Raw genomic sequence first — 23,735 nt, 5'->3', positions numbered from 1 at the left:
CACCACTACACGACACCACACAGACACACGCCACTACACGACACCACAAAGTCACACACCACTGGACAACAGCACGTAGACCCAGAGTTTCTTCCAGGCATCTCTTCGGGGAGGGCAGAGCCCCCCCCCCCCCCTCCCGAAGAAAATCTACCGTCCTCCCCCCCTCCCCCAGAACGGAATGGAATTTATATAGAAAACATACTTTTACAGTGTCCGCCCCCCGGAAAATGTTGTCCGCCCCCCTCCCCTCTGAAAATATCAAGTGCCTCCCCCCCCCCCCCTCCCGGAGAAAAAAAGTCTGGAAGAAACACTGCGTAGACCCACACCACTAGACGACACCACAAAGACCCACACCGGTAGAATAAATACGTATGTGAACAGAGATAGGTATTGGTGAAAATCTTAATATCGTCAAAGATATGCGAATATGGTAAAGTTCATTTGTTTTTGTTTTCGATAGTTCAGGTTTCATGTACCAAGTTCTAAATTGTAGAACTTTTACAGGTCATCATGCATTGTTTGTAACAGCTGCTCAGTGTGATGAAACATGAGGTTGTTTGTGATCAATGGCTTATACATTCATTTAATGCATTTACTTCTATAGGGTGAGTGATGATTAATAATATTACTACAGTTTTTATAAACAAATTTACTGTCTCTGTATGGTCGAGAGAATGTAAAAAAACAACAAAAGAAAACATCATTTTAAAAGTAATTTCTTTAAGAGATTTGAGTAACCTGTTCGTTAAAACTGCACTAATAATTAAATTTGCCCGATTAGAAAGTGTATTTTAAAAAATCAACAAAGATAAACACAGCTTTCACATTTAGAAAGAAATTGTTTATTGCTAACTGTACAAATAAACACATCAATTCAGAATACAAATTTATTGTTTTGCATTTGATTTAGAGTAGCGAAAATGAGATTCCAAGAAGTGAAATATGTGATTCTCTTACTTCATCTTTGAGATAACTTTTGAGGTTTCACTTATGCAATTTGTTAACCAATCCCCACTTCTCATGATGGAAACAATTATTCTCACCCCCCACCCCGGAAGAAAGTCTACCGCCCTACCCGAACAAAATAGAATTTATATAGAAAATAAATACTTTTACCAGAGTCCGCCCCCCCCCCCAAACAATACTATCAAGAGCCCCCCCCCCCCCCAACTCACTCGGAGAAAAAAGTCTGAAAGAATCACTGACTATTATAGAGTTTATTCTGTTGATATGCGTTCTTGTTGTAATTTACATTTGACGTCCCAATGATTTGACTTGTTACATGTTGAAAAATCTGGCCAGTCTATCAGTTTAAACTAACTTTGTGAATTTCCTATTAGAACCCGGCCAATATTATTTTTGTTTGCTCGATCCTTTGTGCAAGGGATGTAATTGTTGTTTTTATTTTTATATTATATGTATATTAAGGTTTATTGACTTATTGGGGGTTTTCAACCAAATGTTTCTAAATATAAAATCTAATGACACAATATTTTACACACAAAACATAACAAGTGATGTTACATTTATCTAAACAATCGTAACCTGACGGCTACTAAACCAAACAAAATGGCGGAGTTCCAGCAGTCTTCATGTAAAATGTTCCAGAAGGTTTTGGAGTAGCCCAGAAACCTTCGTAGGCGCAACCAACCGTTCCACACTTGTAACAAAAGCCAAACTAAGGAGGGAAAGTTGATGTATCGTTGTAAACATTTTAACTATAGAGATTAATTATTTAATGGTAAATTTTAACACAACCGTTCCACACTTGTAGCAAAAGCCGAACTAGGGAGGGAAAGTTGATGTATCGCTGTAAACATTTTAACTATAGAGATTAATTATTTAATTTAATGACAGTTTAATTATTTAAGAGTACATTTTAGCATAACAAGACCACATTTGTAACAAAATCCTAACTAGGGAGAGAGGTTGATTTTATCAATTTTTACTATACAGTTAATTATTTAATGGTAAATTTAACACAACCTGTCCACATTTGTGCCACGACTTTAGGGAGTAAAGTTAATTGGTTACAGCAATCTTTTAAATATTTGAAGTATAGAACTTCTTTATTGCATTGTAAATTTAACCTAATCACACATATCTTCATTCTTACAAATAACAACACACAATTAACAAATCATACCACGAGAAAAACACAGTGCTTAACTATATAAGTATAAGTAAAGTAAAATGGTCAAAGGTCAATAGGCAGATGAAGCACAGGTTCATCTGTTTCACTGGCTGTAATCTGTAATGCCACAGCTTAACCGTACACATGCGCAGTAGCCTTTGTTTGAGCACTAGTCAAGGGGGTTCAGGTATATTTTAAGGACTCGAAAACCATAATCGAACTCGAGGCTGATTGTTTTGTTATCGTATACTCTACTTCCCAACCACACCGTTTCACACACGGGTGTCACGACATTTTATTTGGCCATGTATGTGTGTCTATAAATACACACATATATATATATATATATATATATATATATATATATATATATATATATATATATATATACATATATATATATACATATACATATACATATATACATATATTAATATTAACATATAATATGCGATTTATTTTAGTTTATAAAGAAGTAAATTCTATCCAACATAACAAAACCCAGCACTATAATCCTAGTACTCACCAAGTAGGCGATCTCACTAACACAGGGATAACTCTTGAAGCTACAGACGGAGTTGATGCTCTCTGTAAACAGCCTGATGGCCCGCATGTGGTTACAGATGACTAAATCAACTGCACCTAAAATGTAAATAAGACAGGAACGTCACATCACTTACCACCGATAAACCCCCAATAACACAACACCTACCACCAAAAAGCCCATCAAAAAGCCCCCACAACACCTACCATATTAAGTTCCCACAACAACTACCATAAAAAAAAACCCACAACACCTACGATAAATAAGCCTCCACTATCACAACACCTACCATCAATAAGCCCCCACAACACCTACCATCAATAAGACCCCACAACACCTACCATCAATAAGCCCCCACAACACCTACCATCAATAAGCCCCCACAACACCTACCATCAATAAGCCCCCACAACACCTACCATCAATAAGCCCCTACAACACCTACCATCAATAAGCCCCCACAACACCTACCATCAATAAGCCCCCACAACACCTACCATCAATAAGCCCCCACAACACCTACCATCAATAAGCCCCTACAACACCTACCATCAATAAGCCCCTACAACACCTACCATCAATAAGCCCCCACAACACCTACCATCAATAAGCCCCTACAACACCTACCATCAAACAACAACCCTATAACACTGGCAGAAGAAGCCCTAGAAGAAGTGGATAGATTCACCTATCTTGGAAGTATTGTTGATAAGCAGGGTGGGACAGAAGCAGACATAAAAATAAGGACGGGTAAGGCAAGAGCAGTCTTCAACCAACTAAAAAATGTTTGGGGTTCGGGAGATTTAACCCTTGGAATAAAAATCAGGATCTTCAACACACTAGTAAAACCTGTTTTACTCTATGGAGCCGAGACGTGGAGAATAACTGCTATAAATAAGAAGAAAATACAATCATTTATAAACGCATGCCTCAGAAAGATCCTGCGAATTCGCTGGCCTAAAACCATCAGAAATGATGTTCTATGGCAACGGACAAATCAACTGCCAGTTGAAGTAGAGATCCTCCAGAGAAAATGGAAATGGATTGGCCACACACTCAGGAAGCCTGTATCCAGCATAACAAGACAGGCCCTCACCTGGAATCCACAAGGCAGGAGGAAGAGAGGCAGACCAAGAAAGACCTGGAGACGTGACCTGGAAGAAGACACCAAGAAGATTGGATACACCTGGGGACAGTCGGAGAGACTAGCCCTGGACAGAGACGCCTGGAAAGCTCTTGTCAGCGGCCTATGTCCCAGTAGGGACGACAGGCAAACATGACATGACATTACCACAACACCTATCATCAATAAGCCCCACAACACCTACCATCAATAAGCCCCCACAACACCTACCATCAATTAGACCCCACATCACCTACCATAAATAAGCCTCCACAACACCTACCATCAATAAGCCCCCACAACACCTACCATCAATAAGCCCCCACAACACCTACCATCAATAAGCCCCTTCAACACCTACCATCAATAAGCCCCCACTATCCCAACACCTATTATCAATAAGCCCCCACAATACCTACCATCAATAAGACCCCACAACACCTACCATCAATAAGACCCCACAACACCTACCATCAATAAGCCCCCGCAACACCTACCATCAATAAGCCCCACAACACCTACCATCAATAAGACCCCACAACACCTACCATCAATAAGACCCCACAACACCTACCATCAATAAGACCCCACAACACCTACCATCAATAAGCCCCCGCAACACCTACCATCAATAAGCCCCACAACACCTACCATCAATAAGACCCCACAACACCTACCATCAATAAGACCCCACAACACCTACCATCAATAAGACCCCACAACACCTACCAACAATAAGCCCCCAATACCACATCACAAACCATCAATAAGCCTACACAACACCTACCATCAATAAGCCCCCAATACCACAACACCTACCATCAATAAGCCTCCACAATATCTACCATCAACAAGCCTACACAATATCTACCATCAATAAGCCCTCAATACCACAACACCTACCATCAATAAGCCCCCCCCCCCCTACTACAACACCTACCATCAATAAGCCCCCACTACCACAACACCTACCATCAATAAGCCCCCACTACCACAACACCTACCATCAATAAGCCCCCACTGCTCAATGGATGTAATAGGAGACTTGATACACCCAGGCTGTTTATGTCCAGCGTTAGGGTAAAAGTCAACGTGACCTACAGCCTGTATGATGCCCAGATCTGTACAAGAAAGGTCGTCATTAGTAAATGATTTTTCAAAAAAACCCATGTTTCGTGATTTTACATAGTACATAAATAAATTGTAATTGTACAATAATTCTGTTTTTAGGATACGTAAAATTAAATAGATTACAAACTTATACTTGTGATTTTGTAATGTGGTAAGTCTTCTTGAAAGATATACAGTTAGTATTAATATTGGTGTGCTATACTGTAACTAGGGTACAGGTTTGAAATGGTTTGATAAGATATATGAATAGAATGTGTTGAGGGTTGAGGCATGGCGCTAAGTAGTACTGTTTATACATTCATTTGCTTAAACTTCTATTTTACTGTTATCGTTTTTTCTTATAGATCAAATATTTAGTACAATTTACTTTGAAAAATATTTGCTTTCATATTTCAGTCTTCATATTTCAGGTAGCCTACGTATCTTGTATAGTAAATTTATCCTTGTAAGCTGAAGAAAGTTTATATCATATGCAATTGACGTATTATTGTATTTAGAAATGATGAACTATCTTTTTAAAGTAACGACTTATTTTGAACCAATTCACCTACTAGCTGTGAGAAGAGTCCCCGCGTCAGTGTGGATGGCGTCAACAAACAAGGCGTCAGTGGGGTCGAGTCTAACGCTAATTGGGGTGTTCTCAAAAAATGGGCCGGCGGGGTCCAGACCTATGGAATGGAGAACAGTGGTTCTCATGTGGTGTGAGTGGTAGCTAATTCAGGGTATTTATGACCCAACTTCTACAGTCTCTAATACAATTTTAATATCTTTGACAGTGCATTTTACCTAAACACAAAAAAACAAACAGCAAAGAATCTATAAATGTGTTAGTTACATACACATTTTGATATTGGCCTATATGACGATGGGAATGTATAATAAATAACATCATTCACATTCTAGGAATTTGTAATCATCATAAAACATCAAACAAATGTTCATGCACGTTTTTCTATCAACAAACTAAAACAACAAGTAAGAAGGGTTAAAACAGGTTTATATACACCATTCTCACCAACCTACCTGTAACTCTCCCCACTCACCAACCTGCCTGTAAACCTCCCCACTCACCAACCTACCTGTAACTCTCCCCACTCAACAACCTACCTGTAATCCACTCACCAACCTACCTGTAAACCTCTCCACTCACCAACCTACCTGTAATCCTCCCTACTCACCAACCTACCTGTAATCCTCCCCACTCACCAACCTACCTGTAAACCACTCACCAACCTACCTGTAAACCTCCCCACTCACCAACCTACTTATAAACCTCCCCACTCACCAACCAACATGTAAACCTCCCCACCTACCACCTTACCTGTAAACCTCCCCACTCACCAACCTACCTGTAAACCTCCCCACCCACAACCTACCTGTGACCCTCCCCACAACCTACTTGTAAACCTCCCCACCCACCAACCTACCTGTAATCCTCCCCAAGCCTGGCACCCTCTCCCCAGCGTACCCAGAGATGTGAGAACCCAGACTATGACCGATGACGTGGAAGTCTTTGGCTGGTGTATTGACAGTAGCCTGTCACGTGATAAACACAATTGATAAAAACCAACAACGTAAGTTTCAAATGTACGAAAAGTAGTAGCTTCAATTTTACTGAACCTACAAGTAACATAGTCGCACAACAGAATTAATCGTGTTTCATATTTTATGAAGCATTTCATTTTGATGTTTGCATAATTTGTAGCCTTTTATTTGCAAAAAGTGCAACAGATTTAATGGCCTGAAATTTAAATTGTGGCCGGAATCCATATTTTTTAAACATACAGATACTGAGAGTCTTAATTAAATAACCGAATTAGTAATATAGATTACCTAACTCTAGTTTGCTCAAGAGATTCAGATTTTTCTCTTAAAATCACGAGGTTTATACCCTAACACATTGCAAGTTTCTCACTTTTGCAGGTAATTAACTACATTATAGGCCTCAGCTGAAAACTTGCATGGCCTATCCCGGCTGTTGATCTCGGTTCGAACAAAGGAATTAACAATCAGTTTAAACTTACAGCGGCTGGGAATATTGCTGACCACACTATCTCTTCATATGCCGAGGTCACAGAAACAAGTGAACTCTACTTTACTTGCCCCATAGACCGTCAGGTTTGAAAGGGAAACTTTAAACTTACAATAATCTGGTTGATGAGTTGAGCTATCTGAGCCCCTACGACTCTTGTATTGGCTGTGGCCTGGGTGTAGGGCAGCTTGTTGCCGCCTGACCAGTCCACAAGGATGACGTTGTAGTCTCCCTGTTTCAACAGCTCGTCCTTCATTTGCTGAAACAACAGAGGGAGATCATTCAAACAACAGAGGAGATAACTGAAACAGGGGAGATTAAAAAACAATAGGGGAGATAATTGAAACAACTTGAGAGATAAATGGATAAAAAGTTATTTAAAAATATAAGACATATTAATCAAAACTGAAATGACACAGTGGATACATAGTTACAATTATTGGAAATAAAAAGTTATCTTATTAAAATTTGCAGTATCCTTCAGAATATAACGATGCAGACATATATTAAGGAAAAAAAACATGTTCATCAATGACATTCAAGAATATAACATTTTGTTCGAGTTCTGGTTTGATGCACCGGTAAACAATATGTTAAAATTTTTTATGTTGATGTACTTGTTTTAATTGCAAATTAAAAAAAAAAAAAAAAATTGAAAAGAAATGAGAGAGGCTTCAGAGACATTAGTAGTAGCTCCACCCTCTTTAACAAGGGAGTGACAACTGTCCGCGAGTGACTTCCGCCTTATTTAATTTACCCGTATACGAAAATATCTTCTAAAACCCACTTACCAGATAATTTGAACTTCATTGAGTTTGGAAACATTTAATTCGAAAAACATTACATTTTAATGCGTATTAAATGAATATTTCCAATTTTTACATTCAAATTTTAACCGTATTTTCAAATAACCTTTCCCCAGCTTGTTAGGTCGACTGAGTCCAAAAATCCGTGTACAATAATTTTGGTCGGTCGTGAGACAAAACCTGGCCAGATGGTGGTGAGGCTTGTCTTGACTTGTGTGGCTGGCAGGTCTAGTGGAGTTGCCGGTTGGGCTCGGGTGTACAGCTTGAACAGGGTGCTGGGGAAATGTTAGGGGGGGGTCAATATGTTAGGGTGCTGGGGAAATATTGGGTGCGGTGAAGAATTAAGGGTGTAGCAAAGTACAAATTCGTTAAAAAAAAACGGTTTAGATATGTAATTGTAATTCAAAGAATGCATACATCGTAAATCTATCAAATATTGAAATCGAGATAAATATTACAGAATACTGTAAAAAGTTTTAAAATAGTTCTGTCGGAGTTTATTTTTAAGCAGAAATCAACACATTCAAGCAATAGCTAGCAGGCGTATCCATATATTAATGCATCAAAAGGTGTACTTATAGCATTAATATAACCCTGGTTTAAATACATGTCAAAATTATTATACGCAAAAAGTTATAGGATGAAATTGAATTATTAAATAGCTTGAATGTGGGAATATGTAAGGGACAAGGAAAAAAATACTATCTTACTTGATCGTATCAGGTGACTGTGGCAGGAGAGCCAGGGGTCTCTCTAGGGTGAAGCCAAAAGGTGCGAGAATAGAGAAGCATCCCAGGTCACCATGGCAAACGTCTGAGGATTACATATTTTATTTAGGGTATAATCTGGTCAGGACAGAAACAGCTACTGTTTGGTTTGACGTGAAGATAATTCCGGTGCACGATTTATGCTTGCTCGCATAACTAAGCAATACATGTGAATAACCTAGAGAGGAAGCAATGGATTAGCGCAGTCTAACTATAGTTTTTGCTGCTATTATTGGAGTCAGATAGGCGTAGGACTAGATGATTTTTTTTTAAATGTAAAACACAGAACAATTTAATACAATTTTCAAACGTCAAAAATAGAAACCTGGTCCAAAGCTTCCATAATTTTAAAATATTTTTTGTTGTAATAACTTTCAGTATATAGTGGTGACCATGTGCTAATACAATTCAAACCGTTGAAAGCGATCTTTACACAGAGCAAAAAAAATTTCCAGACATTGTTTTATGAACTTGATCTAAAATCAATTTTTTTGCTGTTTTTATTTTCAGGCGATAGTGTAAAAATAATTATTGCAAACGTATCTGCTAACAAAAAATCAAACACCAAACTTTTAAAACTTACTTAACAAATATATGTAACAATAAAACCAAAATTTCAAAACTTAATGAACAAATGTTAGAAACAATAAAATCAAACTTAGACAACTTACTGAACAAATGTAACAAAAAAATAAAAATTTCAAAACTTACTGAACAAATATATGTAACAATAAAATCAAACTTTTAAAACTTACCGAACAAATGTATGTAATAAATAAATCAAACGTTTAAAACTTACTGAACAAATGTATGCAACAAAAAAAATCAAACTTTTAAAACTTACTGAACAAACTATTCTGGGCTGTAATCACTAAGATGTTTAGAAGTACACAAAACAAACTCGACTGCATTTTTTAAATCTTGCTCTCTCTCCTAGAGTATTAAACAGTACAAATCTCATTTTATAGCATTATATAGCCTATATATATATATATATATATATATATATATATATATATATATATATATATATATATATATATATATATATATATATATAGGCCTATATATATATGTATATAATTATAATTATGTATATGTATTTAGATATTTAGAGAAACAAGTACGTATACGTACAACTACCATCAAATAACAAAAAATCTCTCTGGCGTAAAATGCTTTTTTTTTCCTTTATATAACATTTATACGAAATCACTTTAAGTTGCCCTTTGTAGTTGTTAAAAAGAAATTCTCTTTGCCACAGGGGTGGAACTACGATACCGCAGAACCACGCACCTCGAACGGATTGGGGAGGGGGGTAGATTCAAATGGCGACATAGTCGAGAATTCTAGTGGTCCCATAACCCAACCGTAAATAGTCAACATTTTCATTTCAAAATTTAATCATTCTGAATATTTGAATGTTCGTGTGTGTAAAAATACATTATAGTTATAGCAGTGGCTTTTTTATTTTTAGTCTACGATTATAAGAGACGGTATGCCCTTTCATGGGACGTTGTTTTAGACGGTTGGTCTCCCTTTCTCCCTTAACTGCTAGGCGTGTTTAGATAAATATGGTGGGTTCTTGTGTCCATGCTCAAGATGATAGGTTCCCGTTAATGGTCCTGATTGGCTTAGGTTTGAATCCGTGGTCCTCTACTTCTAATAAGCCTTGATTAGAGAGGATAGGTCATCTTTTCGTTGGGCCTAGATACGAAATGGTGGGCCCTTTTAAGTCGAACAAGCTGTACTGGGCGTTGGCTGAAGACTGTCCATTTAAATATAATGGACGTTGCATATAGATTTGTGTGTCTTTAAAAAAACGAATTTGATAATGTGTGGCACTAAAATCGCTTTTCTCCGCCCTTGAGACCAACATATAGGCTCCCGACAATATGACCCATAAAAATGTAACTTCTAAATGAGATTTTACTTACCACTTGATATATATGTGTAACAAAAAGAACTACGTGTGTAACTAAATATATATATATATATATATATATATATATATATATATATATATATATATATATATATATATATATATATATATATATATTTATAATTTTATTTTTATATAATGTTTAAAGTAAAATTGGCGGTCCATAATTTCTTGTCGGTGTATTGGGGGGTTTGTGTCTAGCTCTGCCCCTGATTTTGTATTTCTCACTTGAATGGCCTTTGGTTTTTCTCTTGAACTCTGTAGAGTCGACATCTGTTGGCCACGGTGCACTAACTCAAACACTCCACAAGATCAGAGGAAGAAATAAGTAGCAGCAACATAGCGGAACATGCTTTCATTTGATCCTGTCGTCTGAATAACTACGTAGATTTTGGGGGAGATAATGGCTGGTTTTTGAAGTGAGAGTTATGCTCGTGTGGTAGATTATGTAAGGTCAATATTTTGAATTGTACACAAAAATATTATAAAAAATTATATAGAAAGCTTTAATGCACTACAACATAAGACATTTAATATCTTTAGTAAAAGCTTTGGGTGTTATAATGCTTTTAATAAATAAAGCATGTTTGTTTTATTCGTTTATATTTTTAGTGCAGCGTATTATTTTGAAAAACCTTTATATTTGTTTTATGTTCTAGTTTTATAAATTATAGTTATACATTTTATAAATTCATAAATATATAAATTATAAATTGTTAAAAATTATAAATTTAAAAAAAAAATTCAATATTTAAGTTCTTAAAACATTGAGTATTTTATTTTTATTATTTCTTTTGTCTTAAATCGTCACCACATACGACTTAGAATATTCGCATACAATCCTAAACAAGCCCCCTTTAAGAAAAAAAATGATCAGCCCCTTATTAACCTCCGTGGTTGGCTCTCACGAGAAAAACATTCTTAAAATCAGCTCATCCGTCACCTGGCTAATAGAACGATCGTTTCAGTCTAATCAGTGCAGAGGCGTAGCGACCCTTCACGGCGCCCTGGAACAAACTTTCGGTTTCCACCCCCCTCCAACTTTTCATTTGCACCCCCTCCCCTCTCAAACTTTCAATTTGTTTTTCCAACCCATTTTAGCGCCCCCCTTAAGGTCGGCGCCCGGGGACATATGTCCGCCTCCCGCCCCCCCCCCCCCTCCTCGCTACGACTCTGATTCAGTGTTAGAAAATGAGACGGATTTCTATTTAAAGCAGGGGTCTCCAAACTTTTCAGCCCAAGGGCCGCATTAACTATCAAATATCAGTTTGCGGGCCAGAGTAGAGTTTCTTCCATGCATCCTTTGGGGTGGCGGTGTTCACCGTGCCCCCCCCCCCCCCAAAGAAATAGAATTTATATAGAAATATAAACACATTTTAAATGCAACCCCCCCCCTCCTTCCTGGAGAAAAAGTCTGAAAAAAACACTGTCCGGCCGACAACACACTTCAGGTCCAAGTTTGTTCTCCTTGGGCAAACACAAAAACCCACCCGCCGTTTTTTAAACTTGTCTCTAAGGAAGTCATTTGCTTGCAATTCAATGACCTCAATCTGCAGTTCATCTGGGCAACTGGTTACATTTGCTTCAAATGGGTTTTGAAGCAGTCTCACTTCTTCTGCCTTTGAATCCTGGTCAGAAAACCGTTACTGAAACTGCAGCTGGAGGTCTTTGATGATCTTGCATGCAAATGATGTGGGGAACTCAGCTATTGCTTCAGCCATGAAGACTCTGCACTGCTGAAAGTGCGAAAGTGCGTCGAGTTGTTGCCCTGTACTTGCTCCAAAAACATGGAACAGCTGTCCAGCGATTCTATTTGAGTCACAATGTTTTCATCAATGTTTGCAACACGGAGGGCAATGGTATTTATACCCAAAGGTAGATTTTCAAACTGTTTTGAATTTTCTGAGCAAAGTACCTCAGCCACTTCTAACAAACTTTTTTTCGTGAACAAAAAGATCTCCGCGGATCGGATGAAAGGACCTCGCGGGCCGCATCCGGCCAGCGGGCCTTAGTTTGGAGACCCCTGATTTAAAGAATACATAAACAAACTTGGTGTTTATAATCTACACACAACACGGAGAAGAGGTCAACAAGTTGAGATATAGTCTAGCTATTGCCTTACAGCTTGATGGGGTGTATAGGGCTGGTAAGTAGGTCACCAATCAGTTCTATGGCTCATGCAGTTTTTATTGAGCCGAAGAACTGGTTGATGACCTACTTACCAGCCCTACTGTAAAGAGGATACCATGGTAGCAGTAGGAAATCACGAGTCGATCGTAAGGAGGTTCAAGAAAATTGCTAAAATAAATCTAATTAAACATAAAACAAGCTACAAAACAAGTATTAATTTTTTGGTTTATTTTACGTTAACAAGAGTCAACAGATTGCAACTAAGCCAAACAAAATGGCGGATTTCCAGCAGTCTTCAAGAAAAATTTTCCAGCAGGCGTTGGCTTGGCCCAGAATCCCAGGTTGGCACAGCCCGACACACCACATGTGTTACACCAACCCAACTGGGGAGGGGATGGGGAGGTTTTTAATTATAGCAGTTGTGTTAGACACAGGAATAAGGAGTGGACAGATTCAATCAAAGAAGGGCGGACTTAGGCACATTCAAAAGATTCGAGTTAATGGAAATTATAACGAACTCAATACCATTTTACATTTGTCATCGTTCATTCTACTCATCGTGGTTGTACAATTACACTCAGCTACTTACCACAAAGTTGAGTTCACTAGCACAAGGATAACTCTTGAAGCGACAGCTGGAGTTGATGCTCTCTGTAAACAGGTGGATGGACCTCATGTGGTTACAGATGACAAAGTCAACGGCGCCTTGGATAGTAACACAAAGTCAATTCAGTTATATAATATATATATATATATATATATATATATATATATATATATATATATATATATATATATATATATATATATATATATATATATATATGAGATATGCTATTATATGTTTTTTTTTACTGTCTATGCCCTTGTCACAACACCTAAAATCAATTAGCTCCCACTATGTCGACTTTCATTAAAAAGCCCCCTCCCCTATCACAACACCTACAATCAACAAGCCCCCAATACCACAACACTTACCATCAATAAGTCCCAAGTGTTACAACACCTACCATCATTAAGCCCCCATTATCACAACACCTACAACCACTACACCTACCATCAATAAACTCCCACAACACCTTCCAGCAATAAGCCCCAACTATCACAACACATATCATTAATAACCCCCCCCACTACCACATCACCTACCATCAATAAGCCCCCACAACCACTACCATCAATAAGCCCACACTTTCACATCACCTACCATCAATAAGCCCCCACTGCTCAATGGATGTAATAGGAGACTGGATACACCCAGGCTGATTGTGTCCACCGTTTGGATAAAAGTCAACGTGACCTACAGCCTGCATGATGCCGAGGTCTGTGTGGTATTCGCGAATGAACGTTTTAAACAATTTAAAACCATTTCTCATTAAAAAAAATATGTATGTTATATTCATGAGTAAACCCAGTCAGCATAACCTTTTTATAATTATTATGGATATCCCTTTCAAGAGTAACTTTAATGATCATAATTTTTGTATAATTTTATTATATCCTATATGCCTATATTATAATTGATTTATTTAATTTGTCACATACTCAAGTTACTCGAGAGATTTTAAATATTTTTAAACGAGTCGATTACAATTCGTTTGATTATTAGTTTGTAATAAATAATTGTTCATAATTATGTATGTCTTTCTTTTTTAAGCCTCATGTTTCAAAACATTGTATCCCTAAAAACTGACGTAGATAACTAAATATCTAACAAAATTTAAATTAATATTTATTACATGTCTTTCATCAGGCTTAGCAGCTAGAAAATAAATAACTATCCTGGACAAACTATTTATATTTTTCTTTTTTATTATCGCATTTGCAAACGATTAACCTACTAGCTGTGAGAAGAGTCCCAGCGTCAGTGTGGATGGCGTCAACAAACAACGCGTCAGTGGGGTCAAGTCTGATGCTGACTGGAGTGTTCTCAAAATATGGGCCGGCGGGGTCCAGACCTGTGGAACAGAGATAAGTGGTTCTTAAGTGATGTGAATAGTAGCTAATTCAAGTTATATATGACCCCATTTTTACAGTCTCTAATACAATTTTAATAATTTTAATAAACTATTTTATCTTTGACAGTGCATTTTACCTAAAAAAAAAAACAAAAAAAAAACAGCAAAGTATCTATAAATGTGTTAGTTACATACACATTTTGATATGCCTATATGACGATGGGAATGTATAATGAAAAACATCGTTCACATTCTAGGATTTTGTGATCATTATAAAACATCAAACAAATGTTCATGCACGTTTTTTCTATCAACAAACTAAAACAAAAAGTAAGGAGGGTTAAAACAGGTTTATATTCATCATTCTCAACAACCTACCTGTGACACTCCCCACTCACCAACCTACCTGTAAACCTCCCCACCCACCAACCTACCTGTAAACCTCCCAACTCACCAACCTACCTGTAAACCTCCCAACTCACCAACCTACCTGTAATCCACACCCCAACCTACCTGAAATCCTCCCCACCTACCAACCTAACTGTAAACCTCTCCACCCACCAACCTACCTGTAATCCTCCCCACCTACCAACCTAACTGTAAACCTCCCCACTCACCAACCTACCTTTAATACTCCCCACCTACCAACCTACCTGTAATCCTCCCCAAACCTGGCACCCTCTCCCCAGCGTAACCAGAGATGTGAGAGCCCAGACTGTGACCGATGACGTGGAAGCTTTTGGCTGGTGTACCGTATTTAGCCTGTGACGTAAAAAATGTTTTGATAAAATGTGAATCCAAATTTTAAAGATACGAAAGGAATAACGTCACATTTTTCTGGAACCATCCATTGGTATTTTTTCACCTAAAGGAATTCTAATCACAAATGTAATAAACTATAACACAACATTTTGATTTTTGCATGTGTATTGTTATTTGATTTTCAAAATATAAACTAAAAATTACTATTATTACTTGTCCAACAGTGTTTCTTCAAGATTATTTTTACTCAGGGGGTGGTACTTAATGTTTATTTGGGGGGGGGGGGCGCAGACTAAAATTTTCGGGAAGGGTGGCCACTGTTAAAAAAATGCACGTACAGCTTGTAGCATACATGTTATTTCCTACATGGGTGGCTGGGATACACATCTTTAAAATATCCACTCTCTTACTAGACATGACCAGACTGTTTTCACCACGTCGAGCAAACACGGGCCATGCAGAAAATATCGTGATTTCTTCCTTAAGTCTTTCACTTGTTCTTCGTTATGATTTATATAATTCTGTTATTGAAAGGTCTTTTTTTTATAACCTCAGCCAAAAACTATATAGGCTTTTACATCTTCAAGAATGTAGATCTTAGGTCTGACAACAGTGATTGCTCTAAACACAGTCGGCTTAACCAACGTACAATAATCTGGTTGATGAGCTATCTGAGCCCCTACGACTCTTGTATTGGCTGTTAAAATAAAATGTACGTACACTGATTTGGTTGATGAGTTAAGCTATCTGAGCCGCTACGACTCTTGTATTGGCTGTTAAAATAAAATGTACGTACACTGATTTGGTTGATGAGTTAAGCTATCTGAGCCGCTACGACTCTTGTATTGGCTGTTAAAATAAAATGTACGTACACTGATTTGGTTGATGAGCTGAGCTATCTGAGCCCCTACGACTCTTGTATTGGCTGTTAAAATAAAATGTACGTACACTGATCTGGTTGATGAGTTGAGATATCTGAGCCCCTACGACTCTTGTATTAGCTGTTAAAATAAAATGTACGTACACTGATTTGGTTGATGAGTTGAGCTATCTGAGCCCCTACGACTCTTGTATTGGCTGTTAAAATAAAATGTACGTACACTGATTTGGTTGATGAGTTGAGCTATCTGAGCCCCTACGACTCTTGTATTGGCTGTTAAAATAAAATGTACGTACACTGATCTGGTTGATGAGTTGAGCTATCTGAGCCCCTACGACTCTTGTATTGGCTGTTAAAATAAAATGTACGTACACTGATTTGGTTGATGAGTTGAGCTATCTGAGCCCCTACGACTCTTGTATTGGCTGTTAAAATAAAATGTACGTACACTGATTTGGTTGATGAGTTGAGCTATCTGAGCCGCTACGACTCTTGTATTGGCTGTGGCCTGGGTGTAGGGCGGCTTGTTGCCCCCTGACCAGTCCACAAGAATGACGTTGTAGTCACCCTGTTTCAACAGCTCGTCCTTCATTTGCTGAAACAACAGGGGAGATCAAACGATAGGGGAGATAACTGAAACAGGGGAGGTAAATGAAACAACAGGGGAGATAATTCAAATAATAGGGGAGATAACTTACACAACAGGGGAGATAATTTACATAAAGGAGAGATAATTCACACAATAGGGTAGATAATTGAAACAACAAAGGAGATATAATTGAAGTAATAGGGGAAAAGCTTAGAGCAGCAGCTTGTCTTTCATCAGCTGAAACAACAGGAGAGATCATTCAAACAATAGGGGAGAGAATTTACATAAAATGGGAGATAATTTGCACAACAAGGTAGATAATTTACACAACAGGGTAGGTAATTGAAAAAACAAAGTTTATAATTGAACCAACAGGAGAAAATTGAAGTAATAGGGAAAATGCTTAGACCAGCAGTTTGTCCTTCATCAGCTGAAACAACAGGAAAGATAATTAAAGCAGCAGGTAACATTAGTGAAACAAAAGGGAAGATAATTAAAATAAGGAAGATAAGTTAAAACAAAAGGTAGATAATGGAATTAATAGGGTAGATTTATGAAACTCGGAGAGTAAAGATAACTGAAAAAAATAGATAGGTACTGACTATTGCATAAGCTGCGTTAATATTTACAATATTTCACTGTATACATTATAAAGTCTAATATTAGGTTTCCCTCCTGCAGTTTTTCAGTTTTGGATAAACAGTTTATTGGTTATAATTGTTGGTAAGTAAAAATTTTATTTCTTCTAACAAAGATCACAACTGAATATGTTGCTTCTTTAACGGGAAAACAGTTTAAAACTAAAAACTTTGTGTACAACAATTAACCTGAAACACGTAGATGTTTAAGTTGCAAATATTTTAAATGTATTTTTTTCTCTAATGTGACCTCTGACCTTTCCCCAGCTTGTTAGGTCGACTGAGTCCATAAATCCATGGACGATAATTTTGGTCGGTCGTGAGACATATCCTGGCCAGATGGTGGTGAGACTTGTCTTGACTTGTGTGGCTGGCAGGTCTAGTGGAGTTGCCGGTTGGGCTCGGGTGTACAGCTTGAACAGGGTGCTGGGGAAATGTTAGGGTTGGGGGGGGGAGGGGTCGAATTGTTAGGGTGCTAGGGGAAAAGTTCGTAGCCTGTGATCATATTATCAGAATATTAGAGTATTAGAGTACTAGAGTATTAGAGTATTAGTGTATTAGAATATAAGAGTATTAGAGTATTAGTGTATTAGAGTATTAGAGAATAAAAATTGTATCAAAATTCGTAGCAACATGTTTAGTAATTGAAATAAAGCAACACATAAACATAGATAATCGCCATCAGATACGTAGCTTTCTCTAAATAATCATACTGAAAATAACACTAGTAAGTTGCTTTATATAATCCTTGTTTAAGTAAAATTAAAAAGAATAATGAACGCATAACAAGATAAGGTAAACAAAATATCTAGCATTTTTAGTTAAATTAATAAAACATGGTATTTAAATATATTTGATCTAAGATTTTTTGGCTTAATTTAGGTGTGGGTAATCTACAAAATTTTTTTTTTACCGGATCCATTCAGGTGACTGAGGCAGGAGAGCCAGTGGTCGTTGCAGCGTGAAGCCAAAAGGTGGGCTGATAGAGAAACATCCCACGTCCGTGTAACACACGTCTGCGGTTTTAAGAAATATTTATTGAAGGTAAAACCTTGGTCAAAAGCAAAATGTACATATTTAGGAAAGCAGGTCGGTGTAGCACACGTCTGCGGTTTAAGGAGATATTTATTGAAGGTAAAACCTTGGTCAAAAGCAAAATGTACATATTTAGGAAAGCAGGTCGGTGTAGCACACGTCTGCGGTTTAAGGAGATATTTATTGAAGGTAAAACCTTGGTCAAAAGCAAAATGTACATATTTAGGAAAGCAGGTACTTAATGACCGTATGTCGGTTGCTGTTTGGCAATGTATGGCTCTTGTCAAACGAGCGAGATCTTTATGATTTTTTCTGTCCAGATTCAGCAGCGCTGATAGAAGTCCCCCCTCCTCCCTCTCACCCGCCTCACTACAACCCCGAAGTAAAAGAATGGCGGGAAATAAACAGGTCGTTTAATTTCATAACACGGAATTAAGAAACGGTCTTTTATTAAAGAGACCTGTTTTTGATTAACTTCTTACATGTTTATTAACACAAAAAATTATTCTACTTTTTTAAACAATGTATCCTCTTTTAATTTATTAATGGTTGCTAATACACTTTACATATACTAGATTTAGCAGTTTTAGTAGAATATTTAAAAAATAACAACAACCTAAAAGACGACTTTTTATATAAAAGATAATATTTTCAGGTATTATTTTATAAGGTATGATGTAAAAACAAATTGTAGGTATCTTTCAGCTGCTCATACTAATATAATAATAGAAAATGTATTTAATTTAAATTGTAACAATATAATCAAAATGCAACTTTAAATACTTACTGGTCAAACTGTTCTGAGCAGAGATTACAACTATGTTCAGAAGTAAGGCAAGATAAACAGATTTCATCTTGATGTGGTTTCTTCTAGAATATGTAACAGCAAAACTGTTTGTTATTTAAATATATACAATATTATAGGCCTATATATATATATATATATATATATATATATATATATATATATATATATATATAATATATATATACGTACATACACCTCCAAATAAAAAGAAAAGCTGCTTTTGCCTGTGACATTCGTATCTTCCTTTATATAATACTTGGGATGATTCATTTTATCACGCGTTTTGAAGTTGGTGAATTGAAGTCGATGGGTCTTTCTAATTTGGTTAATGTCCATTATAGCCTGTTTCATCATCCTAATTGAATTGCTAACGTTTCTCAGTTTTGCTTATATTTGTTTGAAGTATAGATATCAGATGGCCTTGGCCACCTCACACAGAACTTTGACGGTTAGGTATCAGATGGCCTTGGCCACCTCACACTGAACTTTGACTTGTTAGGTATCAGATGGCCTTGGCTATCCGATAGAAAATATTTACGAGAACAAAGACATATATGTAGCAAGAACACGATTCAACGAATGCATTTGCATTTGTTGTCTGACTACTAAGCAGGCTGGAAGAGAATGGTTGGGGAATTTTAAATTTCTAAAGTTGTTCATATGCGATAGCTTCAGCAATAGCTAAACAGCCAGTCGGCCGATTTGCATACGAGTATCTCTCTGCTTGTAATACCTACAGATGCACCTGTGACCTTTAGTGGTCATTAGTATTCCACTTATAAAATCTATAGGCTTGCCCTCTCCGACCGAAGAAGAACTTTTTGCACACGAACAACTACTGTTTCTGTGTCTGGGGTGACGCCAAACCTAACAATTTACTTTGAAAACTAATCTTATTCCAACTTGAATATGTACACACACACACACACACACACACACACACACACACACACACACACACATATATATATATATATATATACATATATATATATATATATATATATATATATATATATATATATATATAGGCTACATATCCGGATGATACCCGACCTAGCAACGCCATTGGTTACAATTTAAACGGTTGATATAATATTTCGGACACTTTTAAAATGTCTTGAAAACTATACAACATCATCTCTTGACTGTAAAACGATGGATATTTAATTTAGTTTCACATTTTTAATTTTTTGTTTTCGGAGACTGAACCTGTAATTTTTTCTTACAGCCGATGTGTTCATTAATGGCATGATTATTGTGGATTAATAAGCTGCTTTAATGTATCATTAAATCAACCGGGAGTGATCTCCCCTAAACTTTCTGGAATATTCTTATATGAAACAACATGGGATGACACACACAAATATATATATATATATATATGTATATGTATATATGTATATATGTATATATATATATATATATATATATATATATATATATATATATATATACATATATACATATACATATATATATATATATATATATATACATATATATATATATATATATATATATATATATATATATATATATATATATATATATATATATATATATATATATATATATATACATACATATATATATATTTATATATATATATACATATATATATATATATATACATACATATATATATATATATATATATATATATATATATATATATATATATATATATATATATATATATATATATATATATATATATATATATATATACAGACATACGGACAAGATTGCAAAACTATGTTTTTCCAACTCAGGGAGATGTAAAACATCGAGATTTGCAAAAAATCTCGATTTCTTTTTGCACGATTACAAGACTTTCTTTCTACTTCGTATACACGAGAAAGTAAAAATGATTTAGCTGAGTGTTCCAACCTCCAACAGTTGAGAGAATGTTGTCTAACTCACGACGTGTGATTTGTCTCATTAGGTACAGCCAGTCAGATATACAGAGTGTAAATTAGAACAATGGAGGGTGTGGCGTTAGCGCTTGTTTAATAGTGAAGGCAACTAGTATGAACATTAATATACTTATTTTTTTTACTGGTTCGCTTTCTTAAATATTATTTTTATTTCCAGTAAAACTAATCATTAGCAATTTTTTAAAGAGATACAAAGTTGACTGAAGTAATCTTATCGGATGTCTCAGGTTGGACTAGTACAATGGTTTTAATCTGATCAATATTTTTAAGGTAACATAATCACATTAAAATGGCTTCTAGAATGTGATTTCATTTCAAATATGTTGGATCGAGTTCGCAGGACGTCACTGAACAGGTCAACTCCGCTTTACCTACCACAGAGTGGTTGGGGTTGTTGTTGTTTTTTTTTTGGAAAAAAAAATTATTACTTTGAATTTGTTTTTTTTTTAACTTTTTTTTCTTACCAATAAGTAACTTTATTACTTTGAATTGGATCGGCGGGTTTTATTTTTTTTATTTTTTTTTTCTCACATGTACTTTTATTCACCTACATAATACAAAACGTCTAATTGCAATTTTAAATATAGGCCTATAACTAAAGTGCAAAGGTTTTTTTTTTTTTTTTTTTTTTTTTTTTTTTTTTTTTTTTTTTTTTTTTTTTTTTGGCCTCAGACATGTAATTTACAGCGTCAGTTGTGTGTTCGCTTTAGTATTACAGTTTTCATCATCGGCTTGTGAGGACTGATACAGATTTACAATAGTAACATTTCTTACTTGTAGCCTGCTTTCATTCATTTAAGATGGTTTACTTACACATAGATCTAATACAAAACGTCTAAACATAATAAGATATAAATACAAAAAAATAAAAACCAACCTGAAACTGGAAATGCAAATGTGTAATTAAATGATGATTCAAGGGATTTTTTCCCCCGGCGTGGTGGGCTGAGGGGACGGAGGACGGGGGGGGGGGGAGAGAGGGTGGAATTTGGGTTTTTAAGTAGAGCTGAAATAAATTTGGGATTACAGAGAATTGATATGATACAAATTTTAAGCAATCGGAAAAGTTATGTTATTACAATGAGACACATAAAATATGTATATTCTTCCCTTTCAAACATCTATATCTATACAGTCCTCAGTTTTTTTTTATTAACTCAGTTGTTTTATAAATTTTTTTTTTATATAAAAAAATGTAAAAGAGGTAAAGTTAGGGTTAGGGCTAGGGAACTCTGATGAACTTGATTATTTCGAATAACTACAAAATTTGTTGAAAATATTAATAGCGTTTAAAAATGTGAAATACGGAACAGCATTATATTTTATTGTAAGTAGTGCACCAATACGTTCATATTTTTGTCTAACAAATCTTTTTTTTAAACATATTAAGTGTAAAAACCAGTGGCGAATTTGGTTATTTGTACCTACTAGCGTTGTCCATTATATTTATTTTGACTAAGGGAATACTTTGAGAGTAATTTCCCTTACACTATAACTAAAACTAAATGGGAAGTGTATCAAACACTTGTTTAAATAGACATACATTTTAGTTTTAAAAATATTAACAACTAAATGACTCCACAATGTAATCACAGCGTATTTATCGTAACTGTGTTTAGGTGATTTTGTATCTGCAAAACAAAGTGACATGATTCACACTATAGAATACGATAAAAGTTTTCTCAATTTACTCTGCAAAGAGATATTAGTCCATATCACTCAAACCAAACCCACACGATACATTTATGCCAGGTTCGATTTTTACATACATTATAAGACAGGTTTTTACATTAATTTATAAGATAAGCTCCATTTTTACATACATTTACAAGACAGGTTCGATTTTTACATACATTTATCAGACAGGTTCAATATATACATACATTTATAAGCCAGGTTCGATTTTTACATACATTTACAAGACAGGTTCGATTTTTACATACATTTATCAGACAGGTTCAATATATACATACATTTATAAGCCAGGTTCGATTTTTACATGCGTAAAATGCGATTTAATACAATTAGTTTCTTTTCTCAATGATAAAGGTTATCTACTAACCAATCCAGTGTAAATCCTTGCGATTTATTTAGCAAAAAAGCGCACCCCCCCCCCTGCACCATCTTGATAAAAGTCACTTACCCAGCCCTCAGGTGTTACGTCATCAACCAACACCACCCCGCACCTTTGATGCTAACGTCCACAAAAATTTAATAGACCACACACAAATGACGTCCAATTAGCTAATTCAATAACATGGCCGGTGTACCTTAACTAGCTGTACCTTAAAGCGCTAGTAATTAATGTCAAATAACAGTAGGCTAACTTTGCATGTATTGTCAGGAAACTGGAGAACAGTCTACACCCGTAGTGTCAATGCCAGATTGCTGCATGATGATGTGTCGTGGTACTGCAAAAACTGAAAACCCCCCAACACAGTTATATACAAACCATAATATTTTCTTGGTTCTTTCGTGTAAGACAGGTTAGTTATGTTATTCTTTATGTATGA

General features: G+C 35.9%; 2 protein-coding genes across 2 annotated transcripts; both read right to left on the bottom strand.

Annotated features, from left to right (window-relative positions):
* Nucleotides 1–1,493: 1,493 nt before the first annotated feature.
* Nucleotides 1,494–9,462, bottom strand: LOC131950236 (pancreatic triacylglycerol lipase-like). The gene is made up of 9 exons (XM_059312306.1): nt 9,382–9,462; nt 8,481–8,583; nt 7,877–8,045; nt 7,077–7,223; nt 6,360–6,468; nt 5,484–5,600; nt 4,806–4,922; nt 2,661–2,776; nt 1,494–1,678 (listed from the first exon to the last, which is right to left on the bottom strand). Exons 1-9 carry the CDS (start codon nt 9,446–9,448, stop codon nt 1,556–1,558), a joined length of 1,068 nt encoding a protein of 355 aa, XP_059168289.1. The 5' UTR covers nt 9,449–9,462; the 3' UTR covers nt 1,494–1,555.
* A 4,349-nt stretch (nt 9,463–13,811) lies between these two features.
* On the bottom strand, nt 13,812–16,804 carry LOC131950235 (pancreatic triacylglycerol lipase-like). Its single transcript, XM_059312305.1, has 4 exons — nt 16,661–16,804; nt 15,224–15,332; nt 14,454–14,570; nt 13,812–13,936 (listed from the first exon to the last, which is right to left on the bottom strand). The coding sequence occupies exons 1-4, from the start codon at nt 16,802–16,804 to the stop codon at nt 13,812–13,814; spliced, it is 495 nt and encodes a 164-aa protein (XP_059168288.1).
* Between the last annotated feature and the right edge of the window lie 6,931 nt (nt 16,805–23,735).

This window comes from Physella acuta, unplaced genomic scaffold (assembly GCF_028476545.2).
Source record: "Physella acuta isolate Inbredline_101_S28 unplaced genomic scaffold, ASM2847654v3 ptg000746l, whole genome shotgun sequence".
Classification (NCBI taxonomy): Eukaryota; Metazoa; Mollusca; class Gastropoda; family Physidae; genus Physella; species Physella acuta.
The sequence above is the reverse complement of the archived record's forward strand: the minus strand, read 5'-3'. Positions and strand labels throughout refer to the sequence as shown.